Raw genomic sequence first — 27,833 nt, 5'->3', positions numbered from 1 at the left:
AGACAGTACATGGCTTAGACCGCTCGGCTACCATGACCGGCCCCTGCTGTTTTACCCCCGGGGAAAAAGCCCCAGGTACCCATTGGATAGGAGGTTGGGTGACCACACAGCCGGTCTGGATGACATGGGAAAGTGAAAATTATTGCCTCCACCGGGACTCGAACTTCGAAACGTTGGTATTTCAGCCCGTAGCAAGTCGCTATACCAGCTACGCTATGCCGGGTGGTTGAAGTATTCTCAGAGCCCTGAGAAATCGTCTATCTGGTTCATATTCCTCCACTGCTCATAATTACAGTCCATACACAGCGAGCTGATTCTTAAAGCGCTATAAGACTTTGTGAATTCTTCAAAATACACAGATATGTTAAAATACGTAGAGTCAAATTTTGCAGAGACTGTACTTTAACGTCACAGCTTGGAGTAATGATCAATCAGGAATGCTAGGCACGGCAACAAAAGGCACACAGTTAACGTAATAAAAACTCTTAATCTCTTGTGCAAGTCATTAATGTAGTATTTGTTTCCTGTATACTGTATATGACAAATAGGGACTTACAACTTCGCAGAAGTCGCCTGTCGCCTAGGCATGACGCCTTCTCCAGTTGGAGATGCAGAAGACGGCATCCGGCTGCGACTATGTGGATACAGCACATGTGGAGAGCCTACACGGATTTATTTTTCAGTTTTGGGTTTGGGCGTGGGGTTAAATTTTCTTCGCCACAAAAAATTCTGGAAAGAACTAATCGCCTAATTTATTCTGATACGACATGGACCGCATAGAAAACGACGCCTCCAACAATTCTTCATTGCCGCGGGAACGTCTTTACCGAGCCCCTTCCTAGCAACAATAGAGATATATAGAGAGAGACCCACATACTCTCCTTTTATAAGACACGGAGCGTATAGAAAACGGTGCCTTCAACAATTCTTCTATTGTTGCGTGTATTCCTTGTCACGGGAACGTGTCTACTGAACCGCTGCCTAGCAACAATACGCATATAGAAACGCTGATGAGAGGGATTTAAAAAGTACGCCGTTGAGATGGGCTCAGGTGTCATGATATTGTATCGTGGATGGACAAAGCGCTGCTAGGTAACTGACAGTTAAACACTTCGCGGCCGAATATACTCAAGGCAACAATAGGATTACGGCGTTTTCTATGCGGTCGGAACGGTGACCGTTGCTATGCAATCGCTCGGTAAACATGTTCCAACAGTACAGGCTGTTTTCTGTGCGTGGTCGGTGCGGAGGCAATATAACTAGATTCCAGGAATAACCAAGGCAGTGTAGACTGACAGAGATCCTGTAGATATTGTATATACATTTTTAACACGTTTAACATGTAAAATGTAAATATCCTTTACATTACGACAAATGACTTACTTCTGCAGACGATGACTCTGACAACAGACAGACCCGTCCTCTCGTCACAGAGGGTGCCCACAATAACAAGACCGTAACTGTCTGGGCCTCGACACCAAGGATGACTGACTGACCGTCAGTCGCAATGTGACTTTGACTTTGACTTGAACCAAGGCAGTGTTTTCCGTATTTGAGTGTGTTTGAGTTAAGTGGCAGCTACAAAGTGGAGAGTCCAGGAGGGTTCAGCAGTTGAGAATACAAGGACGAGAATGAAGAGTGAATTGTGGAGATTAATTGACAGCTAATTGGAAACAGGAGAACAGAAAAGTACAGGAGGTCGGCTTGTGAGGATTTAACGTGTGATTTGAAGACTCTATGTGCGCTGTAGGGCAGTGGTATTGGGAGTGTGTGATTTAGGGAGACTGTTATAGTTCCCGTGTTATAAACCCGTGAAGGGTAGTTGAGATAGACTGAAGAGATTAGTGTGTAGTGATTGTAAAATACGTAAGTCAGTAACAGTGTTATAATTAATTGTAGTTACGACCTGTAGGTTGTTAATAAAACAAATTACCGATCCAAACCCTCGTCTCAGTCACCTAAGCACGTATACCAAGTTTCATAAATATTGGTTTACATATTCAAGTCAATGACTGGTGGGGGGGGGGGATTCACAGACAACATGGCGCAGTGATTAATTAGTTAAGCACAGGGACAACTTTACTTTTTACACATAATTATCCGTACAGTACTGCAACCAGTTCAACGTTTCGTAGTTGTTCTATAGCATATACGAGTAATAGTTATTTATAATATAAATCAAATCCCTTTGAAAGCTTCCTAAATTTAGGGGTTTGTGATGGTGAAGAGGATGCTTCTAGCTTAAGAGGGACATGTACAAGCAACCAACTCCATCAGCGAGTAACGGGCACTGGGACGGTGCCGCAGTACAATGTTTCAAATAAAGTTGATTTCGATGGAGACAGAAGCACTTACTGCGAGCACACACTCGGCCACTTCACATATTTGACTTGCACTGCAATGAAGCGTTCCGCTCATCGATGTGCCACTTCGGCTCCTGAAGCCGCAGTAATGATGCTAAACAGGATCATAACAAGACTCCACTTCTTGCTCGCTTTACTTAACCAGAAATATATGAGATTTTAGCAGGACACATACACAGTGCGTCTGTTTCTACACTTCAAGTGGATACACCCAACTCCTTACCTGGGCTTTGTGTACAGACGTGGAACTGGTCGCGGAAAAGCTAAGTTCCTGATATTCGAAAGTTACTGTTTGTATGCGTTCAGTAAACACATTAAATCATAACTGGTTTGAAGATTAGGGCCTACTATCTTCTTTGATGTGATGCCGAATAATCTGGTTGATGTTCAGTGACGTTTCGGAGGACGCAGGTATACGTCTACCTTATTACACGGCGTCACATCTCAGAAGAAATTAATCTTCAGTCACTGCAGTGTGATCTGACAGGTCTCATTCGTCTACAAATGTGTATCTTCTTCCACTTTACCGATGCTTTAACCTGTGCGGATCTCGGCTTCTTCCATAGGATCTGGAGGCTTCGTAACAGTACATTTCTTGCGGGATAGGGTACTTACGGCCACGGCCACGTCCAACCCCCAACCAGAGACTACACCTCGTCTGGCCCCTATCTTTTGACCTCTCTGGCATGGGTGGCTCTACCAGGAGCTTACGCTCCCGCCAGCATAGCTCTCCGCAGCACTGCAGTGCGCAAACATCCTCTCCACGAAATGGCAGTTGTCCTCGTGGAGGAATGTGTATCTGCTACTTAGAGAATTTCGAATACATTTCTTATTGCAGAGTTCTATCTTCTAGGATCCTATACATTCTACAGAATTTTGTTTTCTCCAACTCTTTCAATTTAGCTTTTAACGGTACTGCACTATCTGCACTGAAATTCAACTGAACTTTTTGCCCCTTCAAGAAATTTTACTCAGTAAGGGCTCTAAGCCTATATTTTTACTTTAGTCTAGCAGTCATCGTGGCTACAAAGAGTCGTGCTTGATCTTAACACAAGAGTAAAGGTGATTTATGCGAGTGGACGAGATAAATTGTGTGTTTAGCAGATCATGAAGATGTTTTAATGTCGGTAAAACCCAAATGTATGAGATACTAGAGAAGAAAACGGAAATTTTGAAGCAGTGGGAAAATTGTGCTAATGGAAAAATAAAGAGAGAACTTAAGAAAACTGCAAACATTAATGAAATAGTGTGGGAGTGGTTTGTCAGTGTCAGGGCAAAAAATCACTGTGTGTCGGGTCCTGTGGTACGGGAATGCGCTAGGGAACACTGAATTCAAAACATCTAACGGATTGTTGGAGAGTTTTCGCAAGAGACATCAGATAGCTTTTAATGAACTTTGTGGTGAATCAAGTGATATAAATAAATAGCGAGACCATTGGGGAGTGGGTAGATAAACTGCCATCCATAATCAAGGGACATGAACGTGAAAACATATCGAACGGTGATGAGACTGGACTGTTCTTCCGCGCGCTCCCGAATAAATAGCACTGTCTGAAAGGTGAAAAATGTTCTGGAGGAAAATTGTGCAAAGACAGACTGACTGTTTTTCTGTGATTTTGTGTCATATGAAATGAAGAAATCCTTACTGATCGGAAAAACAGCAAAGTCACAATGCTTCCGAAACATGGACATACAGAAACTTCCCGTTGAATGGAGATCCGATAGAGTCATGGATGACGTTACAGATCATGGAGGAATGGTTAACGGCTTTCAATGGTAGAATGACAATGCAAAAGCAGCATGTTTTGTTGTTCTTGGATAACGCAACATGTCACCCCCATATCGAACTTTCCAACGTGTGACTTGCTTGGTTCCCTCCAAACGCCACTAATGTTTCTCAGCCAATGGATCAGGGCATCATTCGGAATGTTAAGGTCCCCTATCGCAAATTATTCATGCAATCTTTGCTCGTCAATATAGATTCTACATCATCCGCCTCTGAACTTACAAGGATTGTCTCGTTCTAGTTGCGGTTATTTGGATAAGTCAAGCAGTAAAGATGCTGTTACCAGAAACTGTGGCAAAGTGTTTTGAAAAAGCAGGATTTTCTACAGGTGAAGTTACTGCTAGGGTAGCAAGTGAGAATGACCAGCAGGACTTATAAAATTGCATGAATGACGCTGCTTTCAGTAACTGCAATGCTGAGGACTACATCAACATAGACAAAGATGTGCAAACAGAACCAGACACAATGGATATCGATGCATTAGTTCAGAATTTTAGAGAAAGTCGGAAAGGAGAGGAGGAGGAGGAAGAGGAGGAGGAGGAAGAGGAAGAAGAGGAAAATGGCATTGTGAGAGAAGAAGAGTATAGAGTAAAGACTTATCAAGATTCTGTCTAACGTTTAAAGCAACTGCACGAATTTGCAGTACAATGTCATTTCTCAAGCTAAAGTGTTTGAGGAAAGTCTGGCAGCCAGGAGAGTAAACTGAGTGCAAGAAACTGCCTGAGTTCTGGTAAAATTATAAAAAGTGAGTACTGCAATTGTTTTCTGTTCAATGTAATGTTTGCATGTGTTCATGATTATAGTGTGAACAAATTAACGAGTATGGTGTTTTATTTTATCTCTAATATGTGCATGTCCTGGTTTAATTATTATAGTATACCTTGATTAAACGGAAACCTGGCTTCATCAGAAAAATATTCTGGACACTTGAGATTCCGTTTAAGACAGTTTTCACATTATTATCATCATCATCATCATCATCATCATGACCACCACCACTGAGCTTCCTATCCAACGGGTACCGAGGTTCTTTCCCCGGGGATAAAGCGGCCCGAGCGTGTAGCTGACCACTCACTTCCAACTAGTGCCGAGGGCCAAGAATACGTGGATCTATACAGCCATTCCCCCGTACGTCTTCATGGGGTAGTACTTAATTAGTTAAGCACAGGGACAACTTTACCTTATTATTATTATCAGTAGTAGTAACAGTAGTAGTAGGAGGAGTAGCAGTAGTAGTAGCAGCAGTGGCAGTATTGTTGAATTGAGTTCAATTTACATAGTTACGAAACTGCACGCTGTTTCAAATCTGGTTGTTACGATGAACAGCCCCTTCTACATCTGCAATCTGCTCCTCCATTTATTCACCTAGTAATATTTAGTAACTAGCACAAATTATGAAGCTCTTCATTATGTCACATCAAGGCAAACGCGACATGCAAAATTGGAAAGCATATTTACTTTCATTCTTTGAATTAAAGGTCGTCTGCGAACCTTCGCGCATGAATGTTTCAACATCCTGCGTCTTGTGCGGAGAAGCTCGCGCTTTCGCTAGGTCTGAGCCCACAGTTACCGTTCCACGCGATAATCTGCAAGCACGCTGTCCTGTTTGCTTGCGTTCCTCAGCGCAGATTGGCCAGTCCCTGTTCCGCACAAAATGACACTCGAGCAGTGTAAATACGTACACAGGGTCACGTGGCAGAGGACAATGACACATTTCATGGGCTTAGTTACTGGACAGGATTCCAGTCTCTTTCGTATGTTTATCCTTTCCCATCTGCTTCTATGTCCCCTCATCATTGTCCTCTCTCTGCTCAATCGTTTTCTTCTTGTACTTCTTTACTGTTCCCCACTTTACTTCATCTTTTCCTTTTTACACCACCAGTTTACATTCTCATCATCTCTCCTTCTATTTTTTCCCACCTTGGCACTACAGCCCCAATGGGCCTAGGCCTACCTTAATGAACTTCTCAGTTCACTTCGGTTTTTCTAGATCTTACACATTCGGTAGGACTCCTTGGGCGGGTGATCAGCTCGTCGCAAGGCCTCTACCTGTACACAAACACAGAAAAACGCACACACACAAACTAAATATCCATGCCCTGAGTGGGATTCGAACCCACGATCCCGGTTTCCAAGCGAGCGAAGACAGTGCATGCCCCTTCTTTTATTACTGGGCAGGAATTCAGCCCATTCTTCTTCTTCTATATTCCTTACACCTTTTTATTCGTTTTCTTCTTCTACTTCTCTCTATTCCTCCCCTTCTACCTTACCTCTTTCATAGCTTTTCACATCCTTCTACTTATTCTTAGGGGTACGTGGTAGCACAGGTTGTTGAGGCACTATGCTACCGCGTGACCCTAGCTTTACTTTTACTTCTTTTTATCTGTTCTTATCAACGCTTCTTCCTTCTTTTACTTTTCCTGCTATTCATCCACCCTTTTCTCCTAAACGAATTAATTTGGTCTCTGCCGACTGTGGATTCATGGACGGGGAGAAACACTCAGGAGTACACCCAAACGCAAAGTCTGTCTACAGTTGCATTATTATAATTCCGGCTGTGAGATATCCTAGCTGCGTGGTGACGTCATGAAAGCGACAGAAAGAGATGATTTCATCTAAGCACAACCCACATACATTCTAAGGGGTTCTGACAACAGTGTACTGCATTCAGTACGTATTACTTTGCTAGATTTTGCCCCGACACCATCGCATCCTCCAAAAACCACAACACGACGTATTATGGGGGCTGGATCTGCTCCCGGCCTCAGACTCTGCGGCAGGGGTACCTGCTCAGCTGGGTCCATTAGAAAGGGTTAATCCCAATCTCTGGCCCATTAAACCAGACACTAAACCGAAATCTAGTGCACTGAGAATGAACAGTAGAAAGAAATAATTTTTAACATTGGAAGAAACAAAACAAAAACAGACCGCATTTATGTACCTGATTGCTGACACTGTCTGCAAGAAATAAGGAATACAAAATCGCAGAGATTAGCAACTCGAAACTCTATGTACTCCTAACTCGAATAAATACGTGCTATGCTTCCACTAGTCGCAGCAGTACGCGTTCTGACTCATAACAGATCCAAGCAACCAGCAACATTTGCCTACTTCCCAAGAGAATACTTACCAAACAATCATGACAGAAACCACTCAACTCCCTTCACTTGCGTCACTTAATTTTTCAAGACCGAGTCCAGCTTCTTCATTACAGCACATAGGAAACACGAGAATGGTACCCACATTTGTGTTCAAAGCGAAGAGAAAACACGATCAAACTGTTAATACCAAGCAGTCATACCGCACACACACTTTCGGGAACGAAATTTTCGTCTTCAGTATCGTTTGATAGCTCCTCAAGTACTAACAAAATTACATGGACGTTTTCTATTCCCATTGAGTGGTTTAAGCAGTCAGTCAGTCGGGGGGTACAGCCACAGTGCAGACCTTGTCGCTGCATATTGACGTAATATGAAGATGAGGAACAAGCGACCGACGCTAAGTAACCACAAGAAATATCTTCAAGTAGTTGTCGGAGTGTCTGAGTTTGTTTATATGCGTGACTTGGTTTCATTAATAAGAGACATTCCGATTTTCGGCGACATATTGTCGTTACTTCATTTACAGTTGCCTCCCCGCCTGCATTTTTTCACATCATATCTATGTTTTTTGCTATCAGGCATGTTGCGAATACTAAACGTGGATGCTGCTGCTGTATCTTGTCGCCACTTTCATTACATTTGCAGCAAAACACCCATCAGGTCTGTCTTTGCGCCTTTATATAGCAATGTAATGGCGCTGGTGACTCTCAGAGAGAAGACGAATGGTCAGGCAGACGCGTGTAGCAGATAATGTCTAATGCGCCCTCAGACGCCTGGGAATGGGCTTTCATGTCCTGCTCGCACAACGGAACTGATTGATGCATGGGAATCGAACATAACAAAGTAAAACGACAGGACGATAGGGGTATAAGCGAATACACGGGGACATTTTTATAACAGACTTAATCAGCGGCCGCCATAAAATGAATTGTCGTGGTCACATTCATAAACACAAAATTTGATCCGTCCACTTTAGTAACACTTTGAAGAGAGTATAGAACGTGGTTTGCCGAACGCAGTGATCGCGCGGTTAAGGCATAAAATGTCTTCGCTCGCTCGAACGCTGGGATCGTGAGTTCCAATCCCACTGAAGGCATGGATGTCTGTATGTGTTTACACCATGTATGTGTTGTTCTGTGTGTGTAGGTAGCGGTCTTGCGAAGGCCTGATCCCCCGTCTAAGGAGTCCTACCGACTGCGTATACGATTAAGAAACTGAAAAAGGGGCCAAGGTCCAACAAAAGGACCGTAGAGCCATAGATAGATATATAGATAGAACGTGGTTTGAATCTAGGCCAATTTATTGGCTAATTTGACTAAGGTTTCGAGTGGAGTATCTCATTCTTTCCGGAAGAATGCTGGGATAGTACAATGGAACAAGTGGTCGCCTATTTTCAAACTATTGTCCATTCGCCGTTGGAAATCAAATACCCTTTTTAGAGGTTACAAAACCAGGTCACTTGAAACAGCGTTATTAAACGAAGAGTTATATCTCCTGAGATATAACACCGTGTTGTGGAGCAGGTAGGAGGCAGAAGTCTGCTTGCTGGGTATTTTTGGACCCTGAAGATTTAGGCGACATGTTTCTCCGAAACGTCGGTTGACTTTCAACGGACTAAACGGCGTTATATCCCACGAGGCTTATGTCTTCATATCAGAACCTCAGATTCTACATAACATTGGTAAATAGCCGAAGAATTAGTATTAGAGCGGATGTTTCAAAATTATCAATGTGTACGAAAGTTAAGCTTCAAAATACAAGCCGAGAGCAATGTAAAAAAGCACTGCTCTTTAGAAAAAGCACGAAATTTCGATCTACATAAAACGTGGGAGATCTCGTAACTAGCAGATTCACAAGAATGGCTTTCGTCCGTGGAGTTTTTCTTTCGTCAAGGCGCGAAAATCAGTGTCGGGGAAGACGAATTTCCTCGCTATATCTACATGCACTCGCGTCACTTGCGCAACAACTCAGTTCTTGTGACTGCGCTGGAGTGTAACATCACACTGTGCTGCAAAGCGCTTTGTTCCTCTTCATTACACTTGTACTTCAGAGAGAAACACAAAGCAACAGCGGGAGAAAACGCTACCATCTGCTGTAAGACCCGCAAATAAAAATAATTTCTCTACGTGGATATTTATAGGGACTTTACCATTTTTTACCTTTCAGGTGGACAATATTAAAATGGATCTTAGAGAGACAGGCTGATATGGTATGGATTGGATTGATCTGGCTCAGGATAGGGATCAATGGAGGGCTCTTGTGAATCTAATGAACCTTCGGGTCCCATAAAATGCTGGAAAATACTTGAGTAGTTGAACAACTGGCGGCTTCTCAAGAAGGGCTCAGCTCCATGAGTGGACGTTTCCTATTAACAGATTTGTCTGTGGGTATAGTTTTTAATGTTATATAAAAGGAGAAAGGAACACATTGAAAGAGAGAATAGATGGAAAGAAAAAGGAGGAAAAAATCTGGGCAAATGGAAAGATGGAGAAGAATAAATGAAACTAAACAAGATTATATGGTAGAACAATCTCATTTTCCATACTTGCACACATTTCCGCCCCGCTCATCTGTATTCGGAACGCATGAGGCCTCGTTTCAGGGAGTGGTTTTCACATTTTAAATGCTGTATCCAAGCGAGCTGCAAGACAGCATGCTCAAATATACCAAAAGGCCTCTTGGCACAGTACAAATGCTTTCCTCTTACTATATAATTGCTTCAGATTTCATTGCACGCTGTTGAAGAATACAAAGTGAATGTGTCCTAATATTTCTGTATAGATGCGTGACAATTCAAGATGAAAGCATTGTGTAAGATAAATGAAAATGAGGCCCATGAAGAATATGAGGGGGGGCTGAAAATATGTGTCAAAACTTCTGTATTATCCGCACAAAGAAAGCGATTATAAACTGTGCACAGAATGGAAGTTACTGATTCCCTATATGGTCCGCGCGATTTGAATCTAGGGAAAGTAATACTGGAAGATCAAGGAAGAGATGGGAAGCCTTCCTTGAAAAAGAAAACTTTTCCCGAAAATAATGAGAAAAGGCACAAGAAGACAGTGAACTGTAATTTCAATGGGGTCTATCTCTTTCAGCGTATAATGGTGAGCTTTGTCTCTCAGCACGCTTCATCTCCAAGACTGTCTAACGGATTTCGTTTAAATTTGGAACTATGAGACTTACACTAAAACTTAGTCGTCAGGCGAATTAAAATTTTATCCGCAGCAGAGTACGTTAACTACTTAAATTTCTCAAACTTGGCTCGTCTTATACAATCGAAGTGCGCTCCGCAGAAAGAGAAGGTGTCATTTAAGATTTAACGATTACTAAGTCACACATATTTTTAATATATACCGGATGATTATAAATACCGTTGGCGTTTCCGTGACCTGTAAACGAAAACCCCCAACAATAATTTAAAATCTTTATGAAGAGAGTAAGCTTAAAGGAAAACACCTAGTCTCTAGCAATTCAGAGCATGTACTGCTGGTATAGGCATATGTGAGGACGTGATTCGATGCATTTGGCTCGGGATAGGGTACAGTGGCGAGCTCTTGTGATCACGGCAATGAAACTTCACACACACACACACATAGAAAGGCGGGACATTTGTTGGCTAGTTGAGAGGCTGTACTTTCACAAGTTGGATTAGCCTCTATGAAGTTAGGTTAGTTTATAATCCCCACGAAACATCAGTTCAAGCAATATTTGTAAATATCTTTTAAAATTGTAAAGAAATGCATTCGAATTATAAAAAATTAGTCTTCTGGGATGTGGCGCCGTGTAGATATTGTGTTAACCGACGTTTCGGAGGAACGTATCGCCTCCATATTCGGGGCAGAAGAAAAAAGAGAAAATCCGCTAGCGAGGAACCTGTGTGTCATGACCTGCTCACGTTGGTACCTCGCTCGCAGATTTCATTTTTTCTTGTACCCTGAAGATGGAGGCGATACATTCCTCCGAAACGTCAGTTAACACAATATATGCACGGCGCCACATCCCAGAAGACGGCTTGCTTCATAGTCACCGCCATGAAAACCTCAAATCTGACATGTGAATTATGTTTAAACAAGAGTGGAGTAAACTTATTATTTCCGAAACGAAGCAGCAATATTACAGAAACAAGCTGGGCATGCTATATCCCCATCTGTAACAAGTGGCTCGAGGTGGGCCTATGTAATCTGAGTCTTCATAACTTGTACTCAGTGTGGACAGTGTGGATAAAGCATATAACACGGACTGAAGTAACGAGAAATGAACACGGGATTTTGATAGGAATACACTTAAGACACCTCGGCGCAGATAGAATAATATTAACATTGATCGTAATGAAATACGGTGTAAGATTTTGAGAAGGATGCATCTGTTGGCTTTCTTGAACGCGGAAATAAAAGTTCGAATCCATAAAAGGTTGGGGGAGTTTTTAACTAACCGAGACACTGTCAGTTCCTCACGACGTACTGTGTTTTTGAGAGTTAATCCAGTTAGCTTATTGGTTACCCCAATCAAATATTAACTACTCAGTATGTTGCCATTTTCAGTACTGATGACGAAATTGCACACACGTTGCAGTCTGTCGCCCTTGTAGCTCTAGTGACACAGCCCAATTAAACTCTGAACTCTCTGATTGCCTTGTGCAACCAGCAAATAAAATAAATCTTGGCCCTGAGTACGAATGGACTCGTTTTTATTTTCTATTCAATTGCTTTTGCCAGAAATGGAGTTTTCCAAACATAAAATCTCATGTCACGAACATTAATTTATCGGAATCTTGGAATTATGCCAACATCAAAAGTTATCAAATCCGACAAGCTGATGTAACTCCCATTAAGAATTTCGGAATGATCTGGTTGGGGGGACTTTTTTCAGTTTAGAACTTTCTCCTTCAAACGGGATCTTCCAAAGCTGCTGATTATGAGTGTGTGGCGTACGGACGTTCTCAAGAGGGCATGACTTCTGGTTCAGGAGGTCACCAGTCTTGTCTGGGACTTTCCCCCCTTTTACACTTAATACTCGGGGGTATCACTGTACTATACAGTAACGTTACACGACTCCCAAGTGACATTAGCTGATAGTGCTGAAACACGGTCACTGTCCAATATTATGTAAAGTTAAAACAAAGACAGTTAGCTGCTAAGTGTTTGCCTCTCAGGCACACCCAATCAACGTATGCATACCCATGCCACTGCATCCGTAGAATTTGATTAGCCTAATAATGTTGTGACATGACGCCTGAAAGCCGGAAGTGCACAGTCAGAAAAGCACAACAGAGACGTCTGTTGCTAGACAACGGCTGGGTAAACATTGTTCCCGCGACAACGAATTACCATGACAACGGATAAGCAGGATAACAGAGGAAATGATGTTTTGTTCGCGGTCCGCACCGAGTCATGAAAGGACACGTAATTCACTGGCAGTCAGTCATACTGAGCAGAAGAAGACTACAGACACGTCCGAGAACAGAAGAGATTCAGTGAGGGGTTCGTAATCAAGAAGGAGTTCAATGTGTGAATTGTAATTGTAACAGAGATGTCCAATAAATCCAATCACAAAATCTAGAACCCACAATTATTAGTCACGCTACCCTAATACGTGGGGGCACGCGGAAGCGTAGTTGGTTGAGGCACTATGCTACAAGCCGGAAGGTCGCGGGTTCAAGTCCCGATGAGGTCACTGGATTTTTTTAAATTGACCTAATCCTTCCGGCCGCACTATGGCCCTGGTGTTGACTCAGCCTCTAACAGAAAAGAGTACCAGAATTAATTAGATAATTTTCCTTGGGAGTAAAGCGCGGCCGGCGCGTAAGGCTGACAACCTTACCGCCATCTTTGAGCCGATTGTTTAGATAATGTGGGACCCTCTCACAACCCTATGGGCCTTCACGGCCTGTTACAAGGATAGCTTTACTTTTTTTTTTTCACTTTACACTAATACGTAACAATATTTTGTGAATACGTTATTATGAGGTTCCTCCTCAGATATGAATATTCTCTTTGGCACCTTGTTTTCAAACATTTTCAATATGTTCTTCTCACAATATAAGTGGTCAAGTTTAGCACACATACAAAACGACAGAATTAGTGTTTTGTATAGGGAATTTTTCACTCTTCACGCGTTTAAAAACTAGTAAGTAGCAGACGAAGCGGTAAGCAATTCCCCGACTTAGTCTATCCTCTGTTTCTTCGTTAATGGCATTTTGATTCGTTACAACTGATACCAATTATCTGACCTCTGCCATAATTTCAAAGATCTGTTAGCTATCCTGTACTTATTTTACGAATTTTTGCAACATTCTGATGAGAAAGCATAGCGCGCAGCTTCTATGTTACTCTTTATGATATTTATGTTCTGGTACAATAAATTAACGGAGAAGTTCATGGAGGTACGCCTAGGCCCACTGGGGCTGTAGTGCCAAGGGGGGGGGGAAATTAATCATCATTACGAGGAACCAGAAGTGACATGTCCCATTTATTTCAAATACGTCTGCTTTCTGTGGGGGAAAGTGGAGTTATAAACAAGTGGTCATAAGACAATTTTGAACAAAAAATGAATCAGACAAACATTTATCTATATTTTCATTCCTTGTCAAGTTAGTTCAAATGAAATCCGTTCGGGGATTGTTCTCGTTGAAGGAGCAGAGGCCGTTAAAACTAGGCTCCGTCGGCTCTGAAGGAGGCACATCCCCCTGATGCATCAGACGACGGATTCCTACCAAAAAGAAGCCCCAGGGCTGTCGCCGGAACCACCGCTCCGCCGCAGCCGTCACGTCTTTGCCCGACCCGAATTTACTAAGGAGTAACAAAATAGGTCCGCTATACACGTCTCCAAAATATTTGCTCTCATCACTTTAATTCGAGGAGTCGGGTTAGCGTAGTCGGTATTGCGACTAGCTATGGGCTGGACGACAGAGGAGTCGGGGTTCGAGTCCCGGAAGAGTCAAGAATTTCTCTTCTCCACGTCGTCCAGACCGACTCTGGGGCCTACTCAACCTCCTTTCCAATGGGTACCGGGTGCTCTTTCGAGAGGGTAAAGCGGCCGGGGAGTGAAGCTGACCATTCACATTAAACTAGTGTCGAGGTCAAGAAAATGTGGATCTATACATCCGTTACCCATGCGCCTTCATGGCGTAGTGCTAAATTAATTAAGCACTGGGACAACTTCACCTTTACATCACCTTCACTTTAATTCCGCCTTTCAGATACTCCTAAGAATCTGTAATGGCGTCTTATATTGTTGACGTTCTTCCCATTCCGCTTCTTATGGTATCATATTTTTAAGCAAACATCAACGGTTTATGCTTTAACTCATTAACTGTACTCTCTCCGGCGTCCCATCTCACCGTCTGTACTCACATAAAATCTAACTTACAATCTGCTATTTTTTCTTGCTATGGTTTTCAATGAGTATAGCTATGACACTCCAAGTTCCAAATCTTATCGATTTTCCGTTGCTTAGGTCGTTTAAAAATCCAAGTCGGAAGCCTTGTGAAACACTTCGTAATGTGCTCTCTCTTATCTCGCCCAACCCACAATCTAAAGGCCCACTGCTTGTCGGCTGTCTGCGCTATACACGTCATTCTGAGTCCCTACAATGACATTTCTATCCCTTGTCAGGGCCGAATTTAAGATGGGCAGAAAGGGTGGTCGTCCCAATGGTCTCCACAAAACAGAAATAGCCCCCATATCTGGAAATCTGGCCCTATACCTGCACTTTGCAAAACGCAAGATATTAGAATATTCAGAATATTTTTAGATTTGTGTTGCACCGCCTAAGGGGATTCGTTGCGCTGACCACGCAACCCTCTATCCGCTAAAGTTGGCATTAACTTCGCCGACAAGCGGCGGTCGCTCGGTCGGTATAGTTCGCTTCCGGACTAAAACCACGTAGTCTGTTTCTGTTTGTTTGAAAGCCAAAAGGCGTCTTCAGTCCGAAGTACATACACACCAAACCAAGTATGATGTATAGGTAATTGCAGTGGTAAATCTTCAAGGCTGTATTCGAGACGTACCTAGTTCAAATCTCAGTTGAGTTACAAGCCCTTACATAGCTTCTCTATCTTCTTAGAAGACTGTAGGGACAAGAACTGAAATAGGTGACGGCTGCCACTTTCCAAGCCTTATAAATTCGGCCTTAATTCTTTCTCACGCCATTCCACACTACACGTTCTTTGTCGTTAAAATTAGTGTAATTAAATAACCTAGGAAACAAGTATATTCTCTTAATGCATTCCTTCCTAATTTGTAACCCACTTTAGTGCTGATGTTCATTATTAAAAATTCAAAATTTCTTGTTGTGAGGTCGAGCCAAGAGCATAAATATGACACACATACGAACATAAATTCTATTGTTTACTGAGCAAATTGACAGTCTGCTGCATGAAGGCTAAATTATTTTCTTCACAGTTCAATATACAAAATGAAATGTTTCCAAATATAAGTTTTGCATGTATGAACAGATTTCCATCAGCAGTATCTGAGGATCAAGTGTAACGTGTTAGGAACACCGGTTATTATTAACGCAAACTCCTGGTTGTATGACAAGGAATTTATAAAATTACTGTCACGTGTAGGGTGGTACGCGTGACGAAAATAACGAGTTCTAGTTCGAACGATTGTATTTCTTAGCACCTTGGTTACAAATTCTCCCAATCGAGCTTAAATACAGCGCTATCGCTGATTTGCACACTTTGCAATCACCGTTGCACAACCACTAGGATTCCCAGTCTTCACTAGTCGTCTCCTGGCAACGGATCTCAACACAGAAATTAGCACTTAAAATCACTACGGGGTCTTATTCCTATTTCTTCTTCAATTACTCTGGAGCCTCGGAACTAACAATTCTTCTGGACTCACTCCTCCAGCTTACGGCTGGCTCGAAACTGCCCTTGAACTAACTCTGTCACTGCATTCGTTTCTCTTATAAGCACTCTGCACAGACCCCACGGAAAACGTCTCTATTATTGTTGACGCCATCGCTTATGCGGAAGTGGGTTTACAGAGTCGTTGGTTAGAAACGGTTGCATAACCCCCCTGTTCCACCGCTGTTCAGCGTGGACACGGAAAACACAGCCCCATCTATTGTTGCGTGTTGGACCGTGTTTACAGAGATGCTGCCTAGAAACGCGTTGATCAAATCTGTTATATTATGCAACTTATGTTTAGATAACATTGTTACAACGTAAAAAGCATATAAGAATGCGAAATTTATAGATATTTAAAATAAACATCCAACCTAGAAATTTCTATTACTATTGCATTATGTGAAGCGACACCGTATATTCTGGCAGATGAAGACACCTATCTTCTGGGATATAACGCGGTGTAGGCTGCTGAAACTAAACTGAAGTTTCGGAGGAACATGTAGACTCCACCTTCTGGGAAGAAGAATGAGCTAAGAAACCAGCGTGAACGAGGTAACATGCGGAGCTTATGCTGGCTGATGTTCACCAGCGTTTTAAGGAACTTACTGTCTCCATATTCAGAGACACGGCGTCACTTCCCAGAAGCAAGCGCGTCGGTTTCAGAACGCCTGACAGCCGTACGCGGTCAACTTGGAAGCCGAGCAGTTATGACGTAGCGGCCTTAATGAGGTAACCGCGTGGTGCGGTTTGTTTGGGTGCTGACACATTGGCCTCCTTTTGTTGAGAAACTGTGAGCTTTCTACGCAACCAGAAGATTCAGCATCCCCCCCCCCGAAAGTCTGCTGTTGAACCCTATTCTAACGTACATTTGATACAAAACATGTTACGGAAATAAGACCAGGTGACGTGATGTAACGCCGATCACACTGGCGCGCAGTCTAAGGCATGAACTTTCTTCGCTCACTCGAATGCCGGGATCGTGGGTTCGAATCTCACACGAGGCACGGATATCTCTGTACGCTTATTCTATGTTTGTGTTGTTTTGTGTATAGACAGCGGCCTTGCGACGGGCTGATCCCCTTTCCACGAAGTCCTACCGATTGTGTACGGATTAAGAAACTTAAAAAGAGGCCGAGATCGAACAAAGGCCGTAGAACCATTGATAGATGGACAAATACCAGTCAACACATCAACGCTTTCAATGAAATTATTTTAATAATATTAAAAAGTGCAGTTCCTACCTCACAGGGAACATACTGCGTCTCCATTGCGAAGACTAATCTCTTACTGTAGTTGTGGGAAATCATTGCTATTTATTGTGAAACATAAATAGAGTATGGGGTCAAATTGAGGAGTCTTTTAATGTGAAAGTAAGTGTTACATGTTTAGCCGCCAATGCGCTCTAATGTCCTGCCACGTACGAATAAGTAGTCTATTACTACGAGACGTTCCGAACAAACTTGTATGCATACTTCGGATTTCACCTATGCGTGCTACATATCCCACGCATCTATCTCTATGAAATCGTACTCGGAGAAAACCTGCTCCAGTGACATTTTGTCCACCATAAATCCCATATGACCTGACCTGAACTCGAACCCGGGCCGCCGAGGTAGGAAACCGGCGACTAACTGCCTCCGTTATAGCGCGGCCTATAGCCACAGCAACCTGAAAGAAAAGTAGAACATATTTCCAAGGAGAAAAATGGAAGCTCAGTGTTACTTAGAACGGATTTGCTCACATGCTTCTTTAACGGTAACTCGATATTATCTTGATCTCAATTGCATTACACAAGACGAGCTGGAGTATAACCTTACATATCTTAAGCATTTCGGCGTTATGCGCTGTGCTCCAAGCCATAATGGTTCTGTTTAGCTCTGCAGTAAAACCTCACACTTTTTTTTGTTAAGTGTTATGCAGGCAGGGGAAGATGCTGCCACGATATACAGCGTGTGTTAATTGGAGAGGAATCTGAAGAAATGGGGGGGAGGTACTCTACAAACATGAACGAACATTGCACTGTAGTGTTCCAGCACTCTTAGTTTCGTGTTTGGAATGTTTCAAATTCAAATCTCGGCTCGAATACCAGCTATTGTGAGTACGAATCGTTTACATCCAATCGGTCTAGAAAATGCTTTGATACGACCTTGAATATAGGCCATAATCCTTTCCTCTGTCGTTTCTCCCCCCCCCCTTGGCACTACAGTCCCAGTGGGCCTAGGCCTTCCTCCATGAACTTCTCCCTACTTCGGTTTTTCTAGATCTTTCACATTCTGTAGGACTCCTTGGGCGGGTGATCAGCTCGTCGCAAGGCCTCTACCTGTACACAAACACAGAAAAACGCATACACACAAACTAAACATCCATGCCCTGAGTGGGATTCGAACCCACGATCCCGGTTTCCAAGCGAGCGAAGAGAGTACATGCCTTAGACCGCTCGGCTACCGTGACCGGCCTATCGTCCTTTACAATTCATCATTCATACCCACCTTCTCATTTGGCGGTAAGAAATCCATCTGGCTAATTATCCAAACCAGAGCCTTCAGAATCGTTTTAATTCAGCTGGTTGGAGAAATTCAATGCTTCATGGAATATAAAGGTTCATTGCCCCGCCCAAAGAAGCTCTCCGCTTTCCACTTAAATCCAAAACCTTTATACATTATTTCTCAAAGTTCAGTCCTAACACCATCCAAGATCCATGTGAGAAGTTGTCGGATTAATTTCATTTTGGCCCATATCGATCTAATTACACCTCTACTCTACGTAAAGATCAAATGGAACTTCTATAAATTTATGAAGGCTGAAGATACTAAGATGAACCCCACCCAAGACAAAACCATAAATATTACGCTCAATTGTAACATTTGTAACATTTTTTCTTTAATTCGCATAGTGGGGGGTGTTGTCCAGCTGGGTCCACTCGGCACGTCGGCCACTGATTGGCCTATTGTACCTGCCCGGGTGATTATGATGATGGAGAATTTGGTGGAATGTATATACGCAGTGAAACCGAAGTACTCGAAGAAAACCTGCCACAGCGCAACTTTATCCACCACAAATCTCACTTGACCAGACCCGTGCTCAAACCCGGGCCGTCGTCGTGGGAAGTCAGCGACTAACCGCTTGAGCTATGGCCCGGCCTTAACTGTAGCATACTTTAACGTGATTTATTTGAAATTACTTAATATAAACATTTAACATGACGAGGATAACTTGCATTTTAAATTTTATACGTGTTTTAGGACGTACTATATTAATAAATAATCCCTAATATATAAGTTTTAACGTTTAACAACTAGCTTACTTCGCTTTTACTTGTATATGTATTGTTTATATTCTTTAATGTGTTTTCACTAATAACCACAACTACAGAAACTGCATAATATGGATCCATGTTAGGGCAACTAAATTCAAGTACCTTAGTTTATATATTATGAAATTTGCCTGATGATGATCTAAGTAAAGGTCGAAACATATATCATACATCTACTTACAACATAGAAGTAACAGATCTATGTTGTCTCCACCTTGAACTTATCCTTCTTTATGTTGTGTTGACAGTACAATTCACACAACTTCATATATTTTCTCATAATCTGGTACATAATTTAAGATACAGAGAGATCTACAACTTCAATATGAATCGTCTTTCGATTTGTCCATATTCAACATACCACACAGTATTAAATACCCATGTGAGTTGTTATCCCTTACTGGATTATGCTACATGTTCCCAGTTTTCCTACCTTTTAAACAAATATGGAATGTTTGCTACACACTTTCACTAATGCCGCCTGTTTAATACAGATAAAAATAATTAAATCCTGGACACAATAGGTCACATAAGTTAAGGCTTCCAACCTCAATGTCAGTCTTTGAAACAGGATAATTTTGGTGAGATTCAGAGTTAACTGTGCCTATCCTTAGCTTAAGTCTGTCTTAAGGCAAAGTACATCGACTTTCCTGAGAGCCATTTTGAGATAATGCCCGTGTTATCCCGGGATCTTACGAAATATATGCATGTTTATAGATAATTTTTAAGCTGCTTTAATTTCCGTGCAAACATTCCTTTTGAATCCACACTGTGTGTGTTTCCTCTGCGTGTATGTTAACGAGCATGACCGAGTCAGACATTTCATGTACTGCATACGCAGAAGTTTATTATTCACAGAGCAATTTAAGATTGTGAGGCAAAACCTATGTCGGTAAATCCGAAAGGAAGAGATAGAAGCATTGGTGGGACGGTAATACAGAAGGGGATCTGCCACTGAACCCAGAATAGGGTTTAATGGCAGGATTTTGTGAGCACAGTAATAATCTTCTGATTCCATAAAAACTTGAGAGTTTTCTTTCCATCTCGGCGACTTGATTTTTAGTATAAAGAATATATATGTAAAATTATTTGATTGGTTTTGTACATTGTCATAATTAATATTTTTGATATATATTATCAATCACAGTAACATCGACAAATGTGAGAAGCAAAATGCCTAAATGCTTCTTCTTCAGAAAATATTATGTAGATGAACTAATGATCAGTTCGTTTTTTAGTACTGTTAAAAATAATTAAGACATTAGAAATGAGGCTGGTTTAGAATTTCTTATTAACACACGTTGCCAAAATCCTCCCACAATTTAACCCCAAGCTCAACTCTGTATTTTGATATTAATTTTCTCTTAAAGATGGAACATATACGTTTTTTTTATTCTCTTAGTGGGGGATGGAGTCCAGCTGGGTACACTCGGCACGGCGGCCACTGATTGGCCTACTGTACCTGCCCCAGGTGATTATGATGATGGAGAATTTGGTGGAATGAAGTTTGGCAGGGGAAACCGAAGTACTCGGAGAAAACCCGCCCCAGTGCCAGTTTTTCCACCACAAATCCCACTTGACCAGACCCGGGATCGAACCCGGGTCGCTGCGGCGGGAAGCCGGCGACTTAACGCTTGAGAACATATTTGTTGATGCGAATTCGATCCGAAATGAAAATCAGAACTGTCAATAACAATAGGTTGAACTGTTCATTGCTTCAAGTAAGTACGTACACACGCCTGCTGGCACTTTTCGCTGTTTCAAATAAGGCGGAAATCAATATCCACTGTATTAGAGCCCCCAAATGTGCCCAAATTATACAGTTAACAAAAACACGGCAACAACTCAAACAACATTTCACGAAACACTACCATCTACAGACTTTATTTAAATTATTCACATCCTCAATGCGTTTATATCATTTACTATTTCACAACAATGGCTAATCCAATTTTAAAACTATTCCAAACAATATCCCTTGGAACACTGAACCCTTCTAAGTATCACTAAATCAATCGCTGATTCAAATTACGTATGATCCGAAGAGCACTGTCTGTTTGGTTGTAACACAATGTAGTCTGCTTAAATTTCTACCAGACTGCATGGCGTTATATCCCAGTAGCATTCATCGTAGTCACAACTGTGAGAACCCCAAACCTCGCACGCGTATAAATTATTCACTCTTCCATAAAAGTTGGCTAATGTAATTATTAAAGAATTGCAGGAATGCAACAAATAATATGGCTTGAAATATTAACGTTTCGAATTATATGTAAGTTATTCACCACTAAAAAAAGGAAGCGGCTAATGGCAATTATAGCCAATCACAGTGGCCACGTGGTCTACGGCAGGAACTTCCTTCGCCCGCTCGGACAGTGGGGTCATGGGTTCGAATACATTCTAGGCATGGATGTCTGTCTGCGTTTATTTTGTGTTTGTGTTGTCCTATGTAGGTAGCGGCTTTCTGTCAGGCTGATCCCCCGTGCAAGGAGTCATACCGACTGGGTATAGGATTAAGAAACTGAAGTGAAATGAGGCGTTTCACGGATGCCCTACGCTCCAAGTGGGAGCAACAGGAATATGAATGAAGGATTGACAGTTACGAGACAGTTCCAACAAACACGTCCTTTTAAATATTCACACCTTCACCTGTGCCTACATTATTCGCCATTTCAGACAAGCCAGAAAGCAAATAACAATGCTTCAAGCCTCGAAGACTTTATGGAACTCACCTGTCTCCTTCTGAAAAATTTGTCCTTCGATGCACTAACCGCCTTGAATAAACCATCCATTTTTCGATGTACTTAGAGTGTTAGAGTACATTGTTCACTGTTGATACACACGCCACAAACTTTTCACTGCTTGTTAGGGTCAAGATGAACAAATTCCAACACGGAATGCATCCAAAGCACCCTCCTCTTTCTCTTTTTATTTCACACCAACCTGATTTTCACTATCGATCCATTCAATTTCAATTTTAAATTAAAAAAAAAAAAAGACTGGCTTGGTGTTGAGTGGGCGACCGCTCAAGACTTGGTCTCGCTTGCGACAGGACGCGAAGCACTTGTCAGCACTGACATCTTCACTCCAGCGCAGTCCACACCATCACGCAGATTAGCCGTTGTTACGTAATACGAAGCCTGACAATAAAGTTCGCGAACTCGCCACCTTGTCCTTGCCGTGGCAGCAGTAAACAGAAACCTCAGTATGGTTTGATGACATTGGCATATCAGCATTTCACAGCTGTGTTGTTGTTGATGTATGTCAGTTTCTTTCTGAGTGGTGTGTGTTTTAGTGTCTTGCATCATGACAGTGCATCTGCTCACATGGCACTGTCTGTGATGGAGTTTTAAGCTAGTAAACACGTGATTATGCTGGACCACCCTCACTATTCACCGGCTATAGCACCCAATGGCTTTCTTCTGTTCCAGAAGATAAAGGAAATCTTGAAACGAAGGCATTTTGATGACATTGATGACATCAGGAGTAATATGACGGCAGCTCTGATGGCCATTCCACAAAACCAGTGCCTAGGCTCCCAAGGTGACCACTTTGAAGGCGACCACAATGGTACTCAGCAATGAGCAAACGTTTACCGCGTGAGTTCGCGAACTTTATTGTCAGACGACGTAAGACACTCCATGGCACAGCGTTCCTTCAGAACGTGATATCCACCTGATGAGGAACGTTCCTGTTGGTCATTACGCCATCGCAGAAACCGGCCACGGGATCCTAACATTAGCCACTTGAAGTTAGTTTCACGTTCTCCCAGCCCATATATGTAAAATGTATTATAGGTGACCCCAGTTCCAAACTCGACTGAGAATTTCTGTATAAAGACAGGATTCTTAGACTTGTATTTGGCAGTTCCGAAGCTTGACCAAGGGAATGTCCAGTCTAAGATGTTAGCGATTTTCTCAGCCATACCATGGTCACACTCTTCCGTAACCTTTAGTCTTACTCCTTTCTTGTGGGCAGGTTATGATGATCTATGTAGACACACTGCATCATGAAATAATCTGAATTCCAAAGGAAGCAAGTTCTGCACAAACAAACACACACATGTAGCAACAAACAAATAAATAAGGCCACTAACTTCACATCTTTAGAAAGGTTGGCGCCAGTTGTGACAACAAATGCTGTGCGGTAATTTTCGTTCGGACGTGAATATCGCGTAGTTGATGAGAGCGAACTGACTTACATACGATATTAAATGTGGCAACAGTGTTCTGTCCCAACTCTCAACGCATCGAGATGTTATAATTATTTTTCTGTCTCCTTTTCTTGTTATTTTAATGCATACTTGTGATAAACCCGTCGCCTGTTGCAGTGCCGCCGTCTGCCGGGGACGGGGCAGTGGGCCGGCCGACACGAGACCTGCTGACTTCAATCAAGCTGTTATCCTTACTAGGTAAGCACTTGGCCGTACAGCTGTGGAGTGTAGGATAGTATTAAAGTATAACTCACAGAAATGTTTGTAGTGATGTGAACAATATTCAGTTAGTCAAAAGAGGGTCGAACAGCAAGTAGGCTTGTGTGATGACGTAGAAATCTGGCACAAGACTACGTGATTTAACGTCACGTCACAGAGTTGTTCAGGAGTTTGTTTATTCCTACCATCACTTATTTCTTTTCTTCTCTGCTCTTCTTTCAATTTTCGTATTTGTTCTGCTTTCCTTCCCTTCTTGAGTTATTCTTTTCCTTCCCTCTCTATTCCATTTTGTTTTTGTCATTTACCACGAAGCCGGGATACCTCAATCGGTATAGCGACGGGCTACGGGCTCAATAGTTGGGATTCGATTCCCGGCAGGGGTAAGAAATCCCTCTTTTCACCATAACATGAAGACCGGCTCTGGAGCCCACAGAATCTCCTATACAATGGGTAGCACGGATTGTTTCCCTGGGGGTAAAGCGGCCGGAGCGTGAAGCTGATCATTCATCTCCATCTAGCGCATAGGTTAATAATTGTGGAGCTATACTTCCACTCCCCCACTCGTCTAAATGGTGTATTGTTTAATCAGTAATATACAGGGACAACTTTGTCTTTATCATAGAAGTCAATTTTTGACAATTAAAGCAAGGAATATAAATAGAAGACAACCGGAGAAGATGAAATAATAACGAACAGCTTAAGGCTGCACTAGACTAGACCAGCTGTTTTTAAGAAACAAGTTTGCGTAATTTACAAGTTAATGAAATGTTTTGTATCCACATAAGTCGAAACACGTGACTTTTTCATGTAAAACCCCGTAAAGAAGCTTGCTGTAAATTCACAATTTAAAACAAAAAGCGAGGAAAATGTGATTATCCTCACATCGGCTTACTGAATGGGCACACGCTCACTGGGCGTCCTTCTACAGCTGGAGAACACTTCTCGTTCCATCTGTTTCTTGCGGTCCGTACTTGTTTTTCTCACGAAATGAAGATGACGGGTCCCGGCCGTGCAGCACACGCCCACAACACCCGCGTAAGCACAGTCAACCATTTTACACAAGATACGAAGAGAATTCGTCTCAAGACGGAAATATTTTCCAACAACAGTGGAGGGCTCTTGTGAACACGATAACGAACCTTCGGGTTCCATAAAATGCTGGGAAGTTCATGAGTAGTTGAGCAACTGGGGGCTCCTCAAGAAGGGCTCAGCTCCAGGAGTGAGACAGAAGAAACTATTTGTTAGTCGTGGAAGTAGCTGGGGGGCTCGAGACAAAAATTGCCGGAGGACACACGTGGCNCTTTTAGTTATATAGGTCTTCTGGCCAGGTTGTCCTCAGTCGTCTTGCTGCTGGGTGCGGTTTCGTTAATTCTACGATTAGCGGGTTCTCGTGTCCTGTTATCCGAGTACGGTGTCTGGTGGCATGCTTTCTGATCTCTTCCGTGATGAAGGGTATGTTGAGGTCGTTGTGGATAGTTCTGTTTGTTACGTACCATGGTGCGCCTGTGATTCTTCGTAGTGTTTTCGATTGGAACGTTTGGAGGATTTTGGTGTAAGAAGATATTAGGAACGAACTGAAAATAGAATCACTACAAAACAAAATAAACACAGACAAAACTGGATAAACCACTGGATACAATGAAGAAGTAACAGCGAAACAGATCCAGCACTTCAATACAAAAGGACGCCGAGAGCGAGGGAGACCTTGGAAGAAGAAGAAGAACGAGTGTAAAGACGAAATCATGCTACGAAGCGAACAACAAAAAGAATGTCTTTCCTTCCATCCATTCTCTGATTCATCATCCCCTCCTTCAGCAAATATTACCAGACCTAAGCATACAGAACGGCTAAAGCGACCACGCATCTTTACACGGTATTTTTATTTTATAAACGGAACTAGCGACATTCACAAGCACGCGTTTCCTGCCACTGTTAAGGCAGAGTAATCTTTGTGCTTAAGGTATTAAGCAGGACGTAAGGGGGATGCAGGTATAGCTTCATCATTTTAGAGCAGGCACTAGAGGGAGATGGTCAGCTTCACGCGCTTGCCGCTTTAGCCCCGGAGAAAATGAAACTGGTATCCATTACAAAGGAAACTGTGTGGGCCCGACAGTTTGTTTGAACGTCATGGTGAAAAATAATCTCTTGTCCTCCCGGGAATCGAAGTCCGATTCCTCTGTCACCCAGGCTGTAGCCTAGTCGCCTTCCCGCCTGCGCTACTCAGGCTCCACTGTGACATGAAGAAAAGTACATCTATATTAATGTAATTACTTTCCTACTCATAAAGTTGAGCCCTTCTGTAAGAGCCGCCAATTCTGCAGGTACTCAAGAATTTCCCCAGCATTTTATGGAACCCGAAGGTTCATTACCGTGTTCACAAAAGCACTCAATTGGTCCCTATCCTGAGCCAGATCAATCCAATCCATACCATCCTATCTCTCTAAAATCCATTTTAATATTGTCCACCCACCTATGCCTTGGTCTTCCCAGTGGTCTCTTTTCATTCATTAAAAACCAACCAACGGATGGACAGAGAAGATAAGGCTGGACAAAGAAGTAGGCGTCTGATTTGAATATCGAATAGCCCTCAGTTCGATTCTCAGCCGTCCATATTCGCTGAGTTTCTTAGTGGTTGTCCTCAGTCATTCCAATGTATCTTCCAAATATAAAACCGACAAAATTATTTGATTAACTCGCAGCTAATGTAACGTAGGCTTCACATCCGCCCTCACAGAAGCCGATTGTTGAACTTCATCTGGAACCAATTTAATTCTGGGTTACATCTTCTGGATTTAACGCCCTACAGTCCACTGAAAATTAATCGACGTTTCTGAGGAATATGTCGCCTCCATCTTCAGGGTTCAAGAGTAAGCCAGCTCTACAGGCTGCCTGCTCCATGCCAGTTTCTTGCTCGGAATACTTTCCAAACCTGAAAATCAAGGCGAAACATTCATCCGAAAAGTGTGTAGACTTTCAACGTTATTTTTCATAAGATAGAACACTTCATAACCATCGCTGTCGAAATTTCAAATCATACAATTCAAACCAGTTCATTTATCTTGGCTCATGCCTTGAGGTTCTCCCGACTAACAATTCGTTCATCGTGCATGCATCATCTTATCCTTCATCGTATTGTCATATATAAGGGGTTCCGTGACTAATAATAGCGGGTACTGTATTGGATTTAATGACGCCTTCTGTTACAATTACATCCAATTATAACAGCTCACAATCGATGACTGTCTTAGACTCGCTCAATTCCTTGCTGGACTGCGAGTGTCTTCTCTTCCACTGTGGCGAATGACGAACGAAGAATCTCTTCTGAACGAATTCTGCTCTAACTCTGCTGAACGTTTTCACGTGTCCTCCCTTTTATAACGTCGGGAGAACTGAACTGAGACCACCACCTCGATCAGTTAGTTGTCATTCTCTCTGGTGCCAGGGAAACGTGTTTACTGAACCGTTCCTTAGCAAATGTACTCGTTTGATGCTATTCGTTGCAGCGGGAACGTGATTACCAAAACGTTGCTTAGCAATCGACGTCCGCTCTGGCTTAACTGTTCCGGTTTTCAGGAGGTACTTACCGAACCTTTGCCTAGCAATGGTCATATTCGTCAAAAAAAAATATATATATATACATATTCGACAGATCTGCATAGATTCCTTAGTATATGTAAAACTATATTTACACAGAAAATATTTCATATTCATTTGACATAAAAGCAAAAATAATAAAAGCTTTTGTTGAATAAAGAACCCGTCGTATGAATGTTGAATATTAAAGGCATTTGTGAAAGTTCTTTTCCTCTTTAAGTCTGTTTTTCCCCTCCCCGTACCACTCCAGTCTACTTAACATACCCGACATACCGCTAGACCTAATCACATGACACTGACAAGATTTTAAAGCTAACCACCCACAAACACGGACTGCCGCCATCTTATGTCAGAGGACAGGAGTTTAAATTTACCAGCAGC

General features: G+C 42.4%; 1 protein-coding gene across 6 annotated transcripts in view; it reads right to left on the bottom strand.

Moving 5' to 3' along the window:
- The window catches only part of LOC111874816 (fibroblast growth factor 17), a 392,936-nt gene that overhangs the window by 43,515 nt on the left and 321,588 nt on the right, over window positions 1–27,833 (bottom strand). Inside the window, exon 1 of one of the 6 annotated variants that reach the window (XM_023870628.2) lies at window positions 22,159–22,452. The exons of 4 other annotated variants lie outside the window; for them this stretch is intronic. In XM_023870628.2, the coding sequence (XP_023726396.1) occupies window positions 22,159–22,214 (56 nt within the window). In that variant the 5' untranslated portion in view covers window positions 22,215–22,452. Of the gene's footprint in view, window positions 1–7,279; window positions 7,523–22,158; window positions 22,453–27,833 lie in introns of those variants that run through there. One more of the 6 variants, XM_023870630.2, reaches the window with a different exon arrangement.

The sequence above is a fragment of the Cryptotermes secundus genome, unplaced genomic scaffold (assembly GCF_002891405.2).
Source record: "Cryptotermes secundus unplaced genomic scaffold, Csec_1.0 scaffold27, whole genome shotgun sequence".
Lineage (NCBI taxonomy): Eukaryota > Metazoa > Arthropoda > Insecta > Blattodea > Kalotermitidae > Cryptotermes > Cryptotermes secundus.
The sequence above is the reverse complement of the archived record's forward strand: the minus strand, read 5'-3'. Positions and strand labels throughout refer to the sequence as shown.